The 17241-nt window shown below is 34.9% G+C and overlaps 1 protein-coding gene across 1 annotated transcript in view; it reads right to left on the bottom strand.

Moving 5' to 3' along the window:
* LOC150102641 (maltase A2-like) overlaps nt 1-17241 on the bottom strand; it is a 146764-nt gene that overhangs the window by 83541 nt on the left and 45982 nt on the right. The window contains exons 4-5 of the mRNA XM_090398623.1: nt 11291-11416; nt 3712-3834 (exon numbers count right to left, since the gene is read on the bottom strand). Coding sequence (XP_090254749.1) covers nt 3712-3834; nt 11291-11416 — 249 coding nt within the window. The remainder of the gene's footprint in view (nt 1-3711; nt 3835-11290; nt 11417-17241) is intronic.

The raw sequence follows: 17241 nt of genomic DNA, 5'->3' as shown, positions 1-17241 counted from the left end.
TAAGAAGCCTGAATGGCAAAGAAATAGAGCTAGCTGAGGAATTAGATAAGTACCAGATCGACATAATATGGGTGACTGAAACAAAAAAGATAAAAACTGGTGAGACTTTCTGAACAATAAATACAAAATGTTATATTCAGGGCAATGACAATCAAGGAAAAAAAGGAGTAACCATATTATTCAACACTAAATATACAAGGCTAATCTTCTTGAATGGCAGGCAGTCTCCAGTAGAGTGATGTGGGCAAATATCAGAATGGGGAACTGGACAATGAGACTTATTTGTGCCTATAGTCCCACAGAAGGTTCTACTAAGGTAGAATTGAAGGAATTTTTTGATGCTCTAGAAAAAGCAACTGATACAATGAAAAATGAAAAGTTGGTCCTTGTTGGGGATCAAAATAGCAGAGTAGGAAATAATTGTCAGACAAACAAAAATATTTTGGGAAAAATTGGAGAAAAGACTAAAGCTAATAATAATGGCAAATACTTGTTGGATTTCTGCTCAGGATATGGACTGGTTATTACTAACACCATGTTCCAACATAAATATGTGCAAAAATTCACATGGAGAGAAGAGGCAAGGAATAAGAAAACTCTCATTGACAATGTTATTGTTGATAGTGATGTTTCTCCCTGATGCAGGATAAAGTTTAATTTCATATCGAAAAGAAAAACATGAAAGAAAGATTTAAAGCTAATAAAAGTTGAGCAGCTCTCAGTTGTGAACTGTAGACTGAAATACACAAAGATTATTGAAGAAAAAATGCAAGAGTTTGAGAACAGGAACCAGACCTTGGAGATTCACTGGCAAGCCTTGAAGAAAACCCTGATTGAATCAGCCAGAGAGGCATGTGGTGAGGTTGTCTGCAAGGATAGAAAAATCAGAACTCCATGCTAGACACAGGAAGTTAAAGAAGAAAGCATATCAAAAGTTCCTGCAAATAAATCAGCTTGTGCTCTTAGAGAATACAGAGACAAATGTAAGAAGCTAAACACCGAGTAAAACTGGCTAAACAAAAGTCATGGGAGGTCTTTGGCAAGAACATAGAAAATAAATATCAAGAAGGTGGCAAAATTTTCTGGAGGACGTTGAAGAAGCTTAGAAATGGAAGAAAGAGTGCTGTAAAAGGAGTTAGAGATGATAAAGGTGACATGAAAATGGGAGAAAAAGATATCCTTTAAGTATAGAGTAATTACTTCGAAAAATTGCTAAATGAAACAAGCGATAATAGCACAGAAAAAAAACAGTACAAAACACTCAACAGGCATTCAATCAGGAAAACATATCCATACATGAGGTAGAAAAAAGCTATCAAAGGCTTGAAATGTGGAAAGGCAGCAGGAGTAGATGATATTCGACCAGAAATAGTGAAGTAGGGTGGTATAAGTCTTACAGTGGATGCACTGCATAGTTCAGAAGTCCTGGACAGAGGGACGAATTCCCGATGAATGGAGTAGAACTCTCATAGTACCCCATATATAAAAAGGGAAATAAAACTGAATATGACAATTACAGAGGTATTTCCCTACTGAGTGTTCCTGGTAAGATTTATGCAAGTATACTTGAGAAACAGTTGAGAAGAATTGTGGAAGAAAAGCTTGGTGAAGAACAAGCTGGATTCAGGCCAAATAGAGGATGTCAAGATCAGATCTTCACTTTACGATAAATAGTTGAAAAATCATGGGAATATAACAAAGATCTGTATTTAAGTTTTGTCGATCTGGAAAAGGCATATGACAAGGTACGAAGAGAGAAGCTATTCAATAAGCAACAGTTATATGGTGTCAATGGGGCATTATATCAACAATACTTAGTCTTTATTTGAGTTGTAAGTCAGCAGTAAGAATTGAAGGAAGTACAGGAAGATGGTTTAATGTTAAATCTGGTGTCAGACAAATCCCCCCTGTTATTCATTATCTATATGATCACATTATGAAGGAAAGTGGTATTAAATCTGATATCAAAATTGGAGGTGTTAATGTCAGTTTTTTGCTTTATGTAGATAATGTTATACTTCTAAATAAATCTGCTACAAGTCTGCAAGATTCCCTGGCTAAATTGAATAATTGTTGTAATAGATATGGTATGAAGGTCAGCAATAAAAAGACAAAGACAATGAAAATAGGCAGAATCAATGAAAATGTCAACTGCATTATGACTGGAGAACCTGTGGAACAAGTAAAACATTTCAGCTACTTAGGCACGATTTTCAGTGAAGATGGTAAATTAAATATGGAAATAGACAACATAATCAACAAAGCTGGTACGGTAGGAAGTCAATTGAATAAATTCATATGGAATAAGAGAGAAATTAGTCGGAACACTAAATTAGCTGTATACAAGACGGTGTTCAAACCAATTTTAACTTATGGATCTGAGAGCTGGGTCAGAAGTAAAACACTTGACCAAAGACTAGAGACCACAGGTATGAGAGTCCTGAGATAGATTAGAGGCGCAAACAGATGGTATCAATGGCAATATCATATTAAAAACAAGGATATTAGGAAAGAACATGACATTGTCAGCATCTAGGAATGCGTTAGCAGAGCAAATCTCAGGTGGTATGGTCACTTAAATAGAATGGGCAAGGAAAGATTAGCAAAATAGGTGTTCTTTGCCAGGTTGGCAGGAAAACGACCCAGAGGAAGACCAAGATATAGGTGGAGTGATACGGTACAAAGTGCCTTAGATGATAGAAATATAAGATCTGATAATATTGGCGTTCTTGACAAGAAACAGACTGATTTGGAGAAAAATTGTAGATAAGAAGTTAGTAACGATGTAAATTTTTCATGTAGTACTATCATATCCTACACATAGTCTTATCAGACTATGTGTAGGATATCAGACTATGTGTAGAAAGAGCGGGAAATTAGAACAGTCTTTTGATCATGCATTCAACTAGCTATCTTCCAACTTTTTTTTTTTTTGGAAACTTCTCTTGGCCCTAAAAAAATTACATCTATTAAATCATAATTAAAGCAGACAGTCATATGAGAGGATAATTTTTGCCACTTGAAAGAGCTGAAAGCTCAAAAGATTCTGTTACATTGGAGACATCTTAATAACACTAATACTATAAATGCCTGCATCTTTCAAATATACAGTATCTTATATATATTAAAAGTGATTTATATATATGGCAGATGCATTTTCTATAATGATACTGTGAAAGGGATAAAGATACTGTGAAATCAAGATGTAATTACACTTCAGTTCTTTTGCTATATATATTTAACAGTAAATTTTATGTATTATTTCTGGAAAAATTCCCATGTTATAATAGGAAGTTAGTAATGACGTAAATTTTTCATATAGTACTATCATATCCTGTACACCCCTTGAGGGTACATGTCAGGAATTTGATGGTGATATTATACATATAAAAAAAAAACGAGTTTTTTCAATTAATTCTCCCACAATACTACATTCCCACTTTTCCCAAACCCCCTTCCTTTAACAGCAGATGAATGCATATCGCCGGGATAAGGAGACAACCAACAACATCCAAAAAAGGTATATCCGAATTTTCCTCTTATATTATTCTTCATATATCAGTTTTTATATCACATGAATAATGCCCAAAGATTTTGAGAAAAAAGTCAATGACATTGAAAAAAAAGGGGGCACTCCTAAACGAAAGTAGGCTATATAGCCATTAAAATAATAACTTTTATATTTATTAGTGACTTAAAACAAGTACATACCACTTTTGCTTTGCTATTGTTTGCTACAGGCTCATCCTGCAAATTTTCATCTTCAAACAAATGGCTGATGGCATCCACTCTAAACCCATCCACGCCTTTTTCCAACCAAAAAGAAATAATAGCCTAAAAACAAAACAAGATTTTACATCTGATATATTCCATTATTCATTTGAAATTAAATGTTCGTCTTAATTTCAAGAGATGATTTAAGTTCTTCAAATAACAATGTTAATGACTAACAAGATAGTATACAATGTTTCAAAGTAATTAGTGCATTTTGAAAAGTTTATTTTATTCTTAAAAAATCTTTATTGTGAAATAAATTATAAAGCTTTTCTTTTTAACTGCAGGTGAAATCAGTCAAGAATGGCAACCATAAAAGGGAAAGAAAAGTGTAATGCATGTTCTGTTATGCTGAAATCAAACCTACTGTGCAGGTGTCAAGGAAATTAACTGAACAGAACAAGATGGCATCTCTGTGTGGCACCAAATCTTTATAATTTTAAATAATAAATTTTAATATAAAATAATATAAACTTTATAATATTATTTGAATTAGGTTATATGAACAATGCATATAGCAAGCGCAATCAAACATGACTAGAGTTAATGAATGATTATTAATTATTGCTCATATTTTGCTATATTTACTAAAAACTGAAATGAAATAAGGCTACACGGTTTTAATTAAAAACAAGGTGCACGTGTGTGTGTGTGGGGGGGGGGTTCAGTTTAATTGTTACTAGCCATCTTTAGATGGTCAGTAACAATTCATAATATCAGTTATTAGATTAACAGCTAAAAAATTAACAATTTGATACTGAAGAATAACAGTTACCCAAAACTAGAGAGTGATATATCATTCTTATTTAAGTTTAGCATATGAGCAAAAGCTTATAACTTTCTTTGAAACTTTATAAAGGGTAAAAAAAAATAATCTAGTTTAATGTTGCAGATCCATCTTCTAATAGAATGACACAGGGCAGAAGAAAACAGACTCTTTGCTCATCCTTAAGGACATCCATTGACCAGATTTTCTAGGTTTACCCAAAAATAAATTCCATATTCAAAAAACTTGCATATACAATTTATCGAATGCAAATTTGCCAAAATGCAATTAGTAGCAATTAGTATGTATAGACATTCATTAATTACTTTGTTATTTTTTCAATGATTTTCATAAGCAAGAAATGTATCAAATATCTGATGTAAGTTACATTACTTACAAATACATAATATAATTGTGTGTAAGAAAATATAATAACATCAATATAAAGGAAATAAATTAAAAAATTCTCTTTCAGGGATTCCATGCATGTTCTGTTATACTGAAATCAAACTACTGTGTAGGTTATAATATCAATTCATTTTGCATAACCCCCTCTCCCCTACACACACTTCTAGAAACAAGCAGCAAAACTGATAAAGTGCATTTTTTTAAACTTTGTACCTTGGAAAATTTAGCAGTTCAATAGGAGTGTTATAATACCTACAACTTTGAGTAACATTAAGATGGCAGCATGGGATGAATTACAGTTTGAAAAAAGCTCTCAATTTGCTGAGTAACGTTGCCAAAGTAAGCGGTAATTTAAGAAATGATTTTAAAAAAGGACATAACTGCAGTAAGCACGCTAAGTTTGTTTATTTAATTTTATTTATTTATTTTATTTAATTTTATTGAATACCTTAATAAGGTATTCAATAAAATTAAATAAAAGTATTAACAAAACTACAGTCTACTACAAACAAGCAGGAACAGGCCAACTTAGCTCAGTCTACTCAGCTATTCCAGCAAGTTGTTAAAAACAATGCTAAAATCAAAGATGAATCTGAAAACAATCCTTGCTATAAATTAATATTGAAACTGATAGCTCAACTAAAATATCACGAAAGAAAAAATAGACCCAAGAAAAATCAAAATCAGAATCAAAAAACGAAGTGTTAATAACGGAGAAATCTTAATTGAATCTAAAAAAAGACTGACAAAGACTTGTTACATAACAAAATCTCTAAGGAATGCAAAACACGTTAGTAGCAAATCGAAGTAAGAAACATCTTCCAAGACTAATTATATATGATATTCCTAGTGAAATTGATATGAACAATGCAATCAACTCAATCGGCATGCAGAACGAAGAACACAGTGGTGATACAAAGATGACACAGAAATTCATCATGGCAAGTAATAATAATAATAATAAAAAGAGAAACTTAATTATTGAAGTTGATCCTACGGTAAGGACCAAATGCTGAAAACCGGTATTAAAATGCTGTGGAGAATTTGCCCTTGTGCAGACTACATAAGCATTCTGAAATGCTTTAATATATTCCAGCAATAAATTCCCATCATGCATGAGACTGCAGGGGAAAAACCACCTGTCAATTCTGCTCTAAAGAACATAAGTTCAGCAATTGCTGAAGATGAACTGCATAAATTGCCAAAATCATAACAAGCATGCCAAAACCAAAAATGGCTGCAAATGCACTAAGCAAAGACTGCCTGACATACTACTATAGACAGCTCAAAATTCAAAAAGATTATGGAAAGCAATAATAAAGTTAGCAGAAACAGCACTACTTCCTTGGCATGCCTTCAAATAAATCTTCAACACTCTAGCAAGGCTGTAAATAACTTAACAGAACTCATAAATAGAAAAAATATAGAACTAGCATTAATACAAGAACCCTACAACATCAACAACAAAATGTGGCTTTCCAATTAATTATGAAATATTTTCCTAAGAAACAGAAAGAAAGAAAGAGAGCTGTAATACTCGTGGTCAACCTTGAAGTCGAAGCAATATTAATTTCTCAGTAAAGCAATGGGGACTTTTGCTGCGAGTATGTATCTAGACTATCACACTAACATAAAATACAACTTAGTTCCTCCTTAACAAATGATCGATTGTATGGCTCCAGGCCCATTGGTGGAAAAATTTAGCCACTGTTTCTCTTGGTGCTCTTTTAATATTAAAAATACAGGAGGAAATGTAGCTGTTCCTGAGATTCTGGCAAAATTTTCTCCCAAAGTGTCTGCAATAGCTTTGGGATCAGCAACAAAGTATCTATTATGGTCTAAGGTAGACAAACGGTTGCAAACCAGAGCAAAAATTACAATTTTTGCACTGGTTGTTTGATTAACTGATGATGTAAATTGGATCCAAGATTGCTTTTGCTCTGATGTCTCACATAGTGTGTTTGGCCCAAGTATGTTTAAAGCTTTTCAAGATACCAAGTAATTTTATATAAGCTTGGTTTTTAATCCTATTTCCCAAGTAAGCAAACAGACAAGTGTGTCAAGTTTGCGCCTGCATGTTGTGCAAGACTGAAGCAACTCCTGCAGGTAGTCCAGGGCCGGGCAACTTTTGGTAAAGGTGAATTAAGCTCTGATCACTTTCCTTAGTATTTTTCCCCTAATGCATCCCCTTGCAGAGATGTATGATGCTATGCATTAAAGGCAAGGGCCACTACCCAGACCGCTTTCGACCTTTATTGAAGTCTCGTCAGTGGGAGCCAGACCCAAAAAATGCCAAGCTTGAAATAACGCAGAGCTTATAAATTTTACCTAAACAAGTTGCCACAAGGTGCTTTGACCTTATTAAATAAAAATCCCAGGATGAGAGTAAGATGTAGAAAGTTTTTTACCTTGGGTATATATTTTTTACTAAATAGCTTAAAGAAATTATAACGTATACTAGGATATATGTTAGCTTTAATTCGTTCTTCGTTATTTCGTTCTTCCAATTGCGCCTCTGTAGCGCAATTGGAAGAACGACGGTACATTGCGCCCTTCGATTGGAATAGGTCTAAGTTCAATTCTCGTCGCGACGGGAGGAATCTTTATCTGGTCGATTTCAATCGAAGGTGAGTTAGCCGATCTCATACGGAGGTAGCAGGGTTTTTTCTCCCGGAAACTCGGGTTTTTCATCCCGCATACATACAAATCGGCCCTTCAGAACACACGCAATTTACAGACAAAAATTACTAGTTGTGGTGGTGTTGGAGGTAGGCGGTAGATGGCGCTGATTCGTAGTAGAGGTTAGGTGTAGAGACAGTTGTTGGTGTCCTCCCGCGATGAGTCTTCGGACTCCTTGGAGTCCGAAGTGTAATAAAATAAATTTTAATACACTAAAAATTTTAATACTGGAAGTGTATTAAAATAAATTTTAATACACTTCCAGTATTTCGGTAATGTCACGTTACCATTTTCACAGGAACTTAAAAACAAGACACATGCACGAAAGCACAACAAACAGTAAATGAGGACGAAGCAGGAAGCTATTCTTTCTCCTAAAAGTCCTGATGGTGCCCCCTAGAGGGCAATGTTGGTATTCTTGGGTGAATGGGCTGAATGTCTTCTGATGTAGGTTTCCAAAATTTGGGGCAGTCTCATGCAACCAAATTTGTTGAGGTTTGGATTGTTTCTTAGGGTTGAGGCTGATTCCATGAAAAGCCTTTCGTATTTGAATTTCTTGCAGACCATGGGCTGGATACCCACGCATGGTCTACAAGACCAGAGTGGCTGTACTGGTGAAACCAGATGTAGTCCTTGTGTTCTGAAATTCTGATATTAGCTGTCCTGCCTGTTTGGCCAAAGTAGGACAGCTTACAGCTGCAAGGGACCTGGTATACATCAGGTAGGTCTAGGGGAGGAGGTTGGTCTTTAGTAGAGTGGAGAAGGGATGCCAATTTTTTATATGGTCTGTAACAAGAAGTTAAGTCATGTTTTTTTAAGATTTTTGTCTTAAAAAAAAAACATGACTAATTCTAAATCCATCACCATACCTTATATCCGAGGTGCCTCGGATATAGGGTATGGTGATGGATTTAGAGTAATCCTTTTTGTGAGGGGGGGGGGTTGTGGTTTATTGGTTTCAATATTTTTTGGATTTTTTTTTGGGAGGGGGGGGTAGCCATTGGCTGAGAAAGTGTTGAGAATGTCGTTTAGTTCTGTGGTTAGGGCATTGTCATTTGAACTGATAAGTGTGTAGTGTCTTAATGACTGCATATTGTTGTGAGGGAGGGATGGTGGGATTGTTGGTGAATATATCTGCCTGTATGGGTGGGTTTTCTATAGACTGAGAAAACCAAGGTTCCATCAGGCTGGCGGGTGATTTGTGTCTAAGAAAGGAAGGCAGTTGTTTTTTTCTTCTTCCAGGGTGAATTTGATTCTAGGGTGTTGGTTGTTTAAGTGTGTTAAGAAAGAGAGGAGTGCATCAGAGCCATGTGGACAAATAGCAAACACATCAACATAGCGAAGCCATATGGTTGGTTTTTGTGGGGAGGAGGCTAAGGCTTTTTCTTCAAAGGTCTCCATAAAGAAATTGGCCAAGGGTGGGGAGACTGGTGAACCCATGGCTGTTCTCCTCTGTTTGTTTGTAGAATTTTCCCTGCCAAACGAAATAGCCTGAGTTCATTGTGAACTGAAATAGGGCTGTGATATATATTTTGTAATTTCCTTAAGCTATTTAGTAAAAATGCATAACCAACGTCTAAGCCTTTCCACTTGGGTATATACTATGTTAAAGATACCAGGCAATTTTATAAGCTAGGTTTTAATCCTTTTTCCCAAGCAAACAGACAAGTGAGCCAGGTTTGCGCCTGAACATAGTTCGGGTCCGAGACAACTCGTAGTAAAGGTGGAGTAAGATCTGATCACTTTCCTTAGTATTTCCCCTAATGCAAAACAGTAGAGGAAATACTAAGGAACGTGATCAGAACTTACTCCACCTTTACTACGAGTTGTCTCGGACCCGAACTATGTTCAGGCGCAAACCTGGCTCACTTGTCTGTTTGCTTACTTGGGACAAAGGATTAAAACCTAGCTTATAAAATTGCCTGGTATCTTAACATAGCATCACCTTATATAGGAGCATTAAGAGCCAACTGTGGGAGAGTAAGACAAGAGATGTCATTAGGGATAGGATAACCTTAAGAAAGCATAAAAGTACAATTAAGAGAATATAAATGACACAAGTAAGATTACAAGAAGCAGTAGAAGCAAAAATTATTACAATCACGCAATTGAGGAGCGCGTTTTACAATCCATATAGATGATAAAGAGTGGAGATAATGTGCATCCTTTCTTACTTGTGAATTTACATAAAACCATCTTCCTGTATTTCCTTCAATTCTAACTGCTGATTTACAACTTAGATATAGACTATGTATTGCTCTGTATAATGTTAATTTACCCCCATATAATTGTAATGTTTTGAAAAGCTTTTCTCTGGGCACCACGGCATGTCTTTTCCCAGATCTACAAAACTCAAGTACAGATCCTTCTCATATTCCCATGATTTCTCAACTATTTGTTGTAAAGTGAAAATCTGATCTTGACAACCTCTATTTGGCTGGAACCCAGCTTGTTCTTCTCCAAGTTTCTCTTCTACAATCTTTCTCAACCTCTTTTCAAGTATATTTGCATAAATCTTACCTGGAATACTTAGAAATTCCTATGTAATTCTCGTAAATTTTATTCTCTTCTTTTTATAGATGAAAACTATTAGAGTCTAAAGCCAATCATCTGGAATTCAATCTTCTAACTAGCTCCTCTGAATTTCACAGTGTAGCCACTGCACAACTTTTATACCTCCATGCTTTAGCATTTCTGGATGAATATCATCCACTCTGGCTGCCTTTTTACATTTCAAGTTTTTTTTTTTTTTTTTTTTTTTTTTTAGGTCAAGTGCTGATATGTACTCCTCTTTGTATTCCTGTTGAAAATTTTCTTGTATGATTCTGTCACTGCTCTTTTTGTTTAACAGTCTTTCAAATTACACATCTGGAGACAATTAATTATTACCTCCAGAAGCATGATAAACATCAACACAAGTGATAATCAATGTCTAAGTATCCATACAAGACCACAGACTGTCTCCTGTATTCAGGATAAAATGATATACAAAGCTTTCATCAGCTATACTGCTGTGCAAGAATTTGATGCTTCCCCATTCATACAGTGATCCAAACTCTGGTATTGGAGCATCATTCCAAATGTTGTGTGCTACTGTCTGTTGTGACCATATTAGTTACTGTTCAAGACCTCCCACTATGTGGAATATCACCAAAATCCATGCTGGTTTCCAACAGCTGGATGCACTCATCAACACAAGCAACCCAATAATTAACAGTACTCAAGTCCGCACACATATCAAGAAATGAGTAGAAAGCAGGAACATTTTTCCCAGTCAGAAACTCCATCAATATCCCACATTTCATACACACTAATGGTGTTTCCACACACCATACCATTTTCATGGCTATAATTCAGGCTTTTAGTAGAACTGTGAAACTTCCCATCAAAATAAGGGGGAACAGAATTATCTTACGAATAAATGCAATACAGTTCACTGTTATGTGGGGTTGTTTTACAAAAAAAAAAAAACATAGCCATTACTTTGCAGCACTTTCTCATATTTTACATGTTATAAAAGTAAGAGTAAGAGTTGTTTAATCTTCTTTTGAAATTCTTTTCAGTTGATACGCATGTATTTTTGGTTTAACAGCTCTGAAAGTGATAAAGTAAGTTTTGTTCTTATGTTAGAATGACAGCCTTTATTAGTAAATAACAAAGTACCTTTAGTTCCTCTCGGACATTAGGATTACGAAGATTAAAGTCTGGTTGTTCAGGAAGAAACTGATGTAAGTAGTACTGTTGCCGTTTATCACTCCATGTCCAAGCACTACCACCAAAGACACTTAACTGCAAGTATATAAAAAAAGTTAAAATAAACTGTAAAATTTATAATTACTGAAATATATAACTTCTGAAAAGTCAATTTCTCAAGCATAAACTTGAAAAGAATCTCTAAGCATATTAACAATGTTAATTGATTTGATTTGTTCTAACTCATTATTTCATGTTCTCTTGCAGTAATATCTGAATAAACAATTTTTTTAAAACATTTAACTATTGTATGCATAACTCTTCAATAAGAGGGGTGCTTCAATATAACACCAAAGCAAATAATAATAAATGTCTTCGTTCTTTTCAGACTATTCTTATATTTGCTGCCAGTATCAGTACACTACTGTACACTCCTCAGCAATTTATAAATACAAGCCATGTGCCAATATAGTAATTATTCTTAACACTTCATTTGAAAACTTGACATTCCAAATTAATTTTTTAAAAAATTAGCATAGCAAAATATGCAACATAATGAAGAAGCCATGTAATTATATATTAATGAATCGGTTAAATTTACATACTTGTGAAATAGTGAAAAATTAACAGTTTATGTTAACAAGTCACTAATGTAAACTTTGTGTTATTGTATCACTGATGTACTTTGGCTGGAAAGCCCTGGGTGTGAATCCTGTCTAGGACAAGAAGAACCTCTACCAGTGCTTTTCAGTTAGCCAATATCCTATGGAAATGGCAGGGTTTTTCCTCCAGCAAATTTGGGTTGTTCATCTCACAAAGCAGGTAAACTATCCAAAAGAACATGTGCTATTTCCAGACATAGCAAATAATAAAGACAGGATTAAATGCTCTATCATACAGCAGGTTTCTAAGAAACCAAGTTAACTTGGCAGTGACAGCCATTGAACTTAAAATGAAAAGGAAGATGAAGACATTTTTATGTCCCCCCACCAATAAACATCATTAATGCATATTAACTGATCAGTCAGAGGTTTGAAATATAATTATTGTTATGAATGCTTTTCCTAGGAGTCCAAGGATTCACCTAAGAAGAGCTATTGTAATCACCCATACTTAAATATTTATATATGTCCCTTTGAACACAGTTAACAAATATGAACTCGCATCTAATGATAGGCTATTCCACACACTCACTGCACACCACAAGAAGAATCTGGACCTTTCCCACTTTCTAAAAGTGGGAAAGGTCTAACCAAATCCTTAGCCAGTTTCCACAGATGACCCTCAGATCTTCTTGCACCAGCCATAAGATGCAATATGACATATCTATACTGTTAAGAATCCCTTGCTGACTAGTTGGTTTCTATCATATCTCCTCTCATTCATATATTCTTCAAACTATGAAGTTCATACCACATTCTCTCAGTCTATCTTCATATGTGCAATTCCACAGGCCAATTATCAAGTGTCTCTCCACATCTCTTTGAAACCCAGGTAACCATATCTGTGTGAAGTAATCCAGATATGGTCTTATTAAAGCCTTGTGACATGGGAGAATAACTTTCTGATTCCTACAAGTTAGTGTTCTCTTTAACAGCACTATTATCCAATGTAATGACTCAAATTCCTAAATTTTAACTCACTATCCGGTTCCAAAATAACTAACCTCCACGTCTATAGCTTTAATGACAATTTCCAACCAATTCCCATTAATACAATACTCTGCCTGCAATTCATCCATTCAAAAATAACCTTACACTTTGCAGCATTGAAATTACATTCACTGTCATTTGCCCATATAACCAATCTGTTCTAATCCACATGTAGGGACATTTAAGGCACTCCTTAATATCGATAACACACACACACACACACACACACACACGCACAGCCATCCCTCAACTTACATCTGAGTTATGTCTGTTTGAAGATACATCTGGATCCCATAAAGGAGTAAATAACATTTTTGACTATACTTTTGAACAATACACAAGCGAGCGTAAAGTAAAAAAGTTTCTATTTAGCAACAGTGCATCATGCGCAGTGGCAACAGCGCATTCAATGGCAACCACCTTGGCATTCAGCATGTGTCTTCAACAGTTCCTCTGTTGATTTTGTGTTTGAGAATTGGGTTATTTGTGTATTTATCATTAAACATTTGAAGATATTTTGTGCAACATGGCCCCTACACACCCAATCAAAAAACCTAGTGAAGAATCATCACAGAAAAAGAGGCAAGCAGTTGATCTTGATTTTTCATTTTGAAAAATAAGGATAAAATCGTGTGAAAGGATCTGCTTCCATTAAATCGACGATAGTGACGAAGCAATGACAGGGTCCTATTGGTGAATATGGAAAAGATGCCAAAAAGAACCAAAAGTGCACACCCTTTAGCACTATGACCATAACCGCTAAGACACTAAGTCTCTTCAACATATTGAAGGAGAAAGCAGGGCCTGATTACGACTACGAATTCAACACTTCTTCCGGATGGTTCATGAGATTCAAGCAGCATTTTATGCTGCATAATGTGAAAATGTATGGTGAATCTGCAAGTGCCGATGAGAAGGCTGTCAAGGAGTTTGTAAAGAAATTGGATAAAATTATTATGGAGGAAAATTATTTGCCACAGCAAATATTTAATATGGATGAGACCTTGTTTTGGGGGAAAAAAAAATTCTCGAGCAGATATTCATCCACAAAAAAGCTAAAATCCATGCATGGTTTCAAAGTTCTTAAAGACCATATTAAGATTCCATTGGGAGGAGGGGGGGGGGTAATGTGTCTGGACATAAACTGAAACCATTTGTGATACGGCACAGTGAGAATCCACGAGCCTTCAAAAACATTATGAAGCAAACTCTTCCAGTTTATTTTTGGAGCAATAAGAAGTCATGGATGACCCAAAAATTGTTTGAGGATGCCTTAATCAATTATGGAGTGAAATGGAAAGCTACTGTGTGAAATTCCACCGATGTAGAATTTAAAATTTTATTAATTCTCAATGCTCCAGGTTATCCACCTTACATTGGTGATCTTCATTCCAAGATTAAGATCATGTTTCTCCCTCTAAACACTACTTCACTGATCCAACCAATGGATCTGGGAGTTAATGAGCCTTAAACACTGCAAGAATTTGCAGTGTTTAAGGCTTATTATCTATTGAGAACTTTTTCATAAGCCATTTCTGCCACTGAAGGAAATTATCAGACTCTCATGCAATTCTGGAAAGCATTCAATATTTATCATGCTGCTAAAAATATTGCTGTGACTTGTGAAGAAGCAACTTCTCAATGTATGAGTGGCATATGGAAAAAGACATTAAAAAGATTTGTGCACGATTTTGGAAGTTCTGAAAAAACGAAGACCTTTGTAAATTGAGTGAAGAAATAGTGGGGCTAGCAAACAATCTGGTTCTCAAAGTGAATGATAACGACATAATTCAACTCATAGAAAGTGCCCTTGAAGAGTTGACCAACAAAGAATTGGTCAAACTGGAGGAACAAAGTGTTGCAGAAGAGGGAAAAGAGAAACAAGAAGAGGCAGTTAAACAATTCACAGTGAAGGATCTTGCAGAAATGTTCTCTGCAGTTAGTGATGTTTTCAAAATGGCTGAAGACATGGACTCCAATGTTGAATGCTATTTATTAGTAGAAAGGAAAGTACATGATGGGTTTGTTTGCTATAAACAATTTTATGATGAAAAGAAGAAGCGTTAAAAACAAAGCACATTGGACATTTTCATTAAAAGAAACAAAAGTTACACCAGAAGAGCCAAAGACTGATCCTTCACATAGGGAAAGTAATGAAGATGTGATTGTGGAGGAAGATTTGGGTGATTATTCTCCTGCTTTATAGTGGCAGTAAGGCACAGTTCAGTTTAAAAGATTTAAAAAATAAAATGACAGTATCCTTATTATGGTTAAGTCTCTAATCCCTATAACTCTGTCAATTTAATGTATTGACTTATGTCCTGCTAGATGGAACAGAACCCTGACATCAGTTGGGGAATGACTGTGTGTGTGTGTGTGTGTGTGTGTGTTAAACAATAATGGCCAAAGTACAGAATCTAGTGGTACATCACTGTTCACCCTCCTCACAGACATAGCACTACCACACAAATTTCTAGTACCAATCAGTCACCACCCTCCAATCCGTGTCAGAAGCTTATTTTGCAAACTCATTCCTTTAACTTTGTGTAACAACCTCTAATGTGGAATTCTGTCAGATGCCTTGGCAAAATACAGATGAATCATGGCATATCACATTCTTCTTATCCAACTCTGTTGTCACTATCATAAAATACAAGCTTGCAAGGAATTCTGGTGTTGTCTAATTCCCTTTGGATGAGATTCCTAACCAGCCTTCCCAATGCTTACCATACCATTATGACAATACCAGAAATACTAACTGTCCTATGACATTAAGAGTGGTCAGTTTATTTAGCAGTCATGTAAATTTTTTTTTTTTTTTGAAAATCAGTGTTTTATAGTATATTAGGGCATATTTTCATGTCTGCATAGTATCTAATGTTTTCATAATATTGCAATATTAAATAGAGTTGTAAAATGGTGCACACACACACACAAAAAAAAAAAGCACAAAAAACTGAATGCCAACAGAACAAAAAGGCTTCTCCCACAGAAGAACAATCTGAGGATATTGAAAATGAATAAGTTGAGAAGTGTGCAAAATGAGAAACAACAAAGCTTGGAATCAAGTAAAATAATGCATAATGAAAATCAGGTAGGTAAAATTGATTATAAAAAAGAAGGATCCTTTCCTTCATGGTTACACGGTGATCAGAATTCATTATAAAAATGATGGAAACAAACTACCTTGTTAGAGTAAAACTTCAGTTTAATATAAACCAAATAATCACTCAATGTTTAGACCTTCACATTAAGGTCATCATCTGGAGTATATACAAAGAAACATGCTAAAGTTACATTGATTTGGTCAAAATTACTGGCCTGAACCTATGGTGGGAAAACAATAAAAAACCTTACTACATCAACACTAGGGTCCTGTTATTATTATCTATTTGGTTACAAAAATAATTTAAACTAGAAAGCAACATGTTCACACAAAGTTACTCATATAAGTATACATAGAAATTAAAACAAAACAGTATGGATGGTGGCCAATAAAAGCTAAAATAATTGTTTAGAATCCTAAAGTCAGGGTTTGCTGTAAAACTTGAACTAAGTAGGCTAAATGTGAGCCATCAAAATTCTTGGGATTTTTATGCCACCATTATTGTTAAGATTAGGATGGTTAATCAAAATTTCATAGGTTTTTTTCTTTAAATTTGCATTCATACCAGGTTTTTGTATGATGCAAAGAACAGGTACTTTTCCAATCAATTTGGTGTAAGACGTTAAGAGCATGATCTGAAAAGCCGGCTTCACCAAAATTGTTAAATTTTGGTTTATATTAAACTAAAGTTTTATTCTAACATGGTAGCTGTTTCCATAATTTTTATAACGAAAAAAAGCAGGATATTATCTAGCATAGTAGCCCTATCATAAAACATGCCACTGATGACCAGGTCATTACTTCAAGTTTCCCCAGAGCAAAAATTAAAAAATATAGCAAACACAACTGAAAAACAGAAGAGCATAGCAAAAGAGATGGCAATTCTAATAGGTACATATGCTTAACTAGTGATAAGTTCGATATGAGAGAGGATATGAAAGGACTGTTAGAAGCAAGAGCAAAGAATGAGAAAGTGAAAATAGAATGTTATCTACACATGACAGAAATAAATTAAGAAGGGCTACAAGGAATGCAAGTCTTAGAATGTGTGGGGCAAGTTTAGGGAAAGAACAGATCTGTTTAAAAGAGATGACCTACAATTGAATGCAATTGGTATCAAGAGTCTTGAGAAATAATTAATTGGTATAAGACCTACCAGAGAG

The sequence above is a fragment of the Typopeltis vanoorti genome, chromosome 10 (genome assembly GCF_054136105.1).
Source record: "Typopeltis vanoorti isolate ZY-2024b chromosome 10, IOZ_Tvanoo_1.0, whole genome shotgun sequence".
Taxonomy (NCBI): domain Eukaryota; kingdom Metazoa; phylum Arthropoda; class Arachnida; order Uropygi; family Thelyphonidae; genus Typopeltis; species Typopeltis vanoorti.
This window is presented reverse-complemented; position numbering and strand designations above follow the sequence as displayed.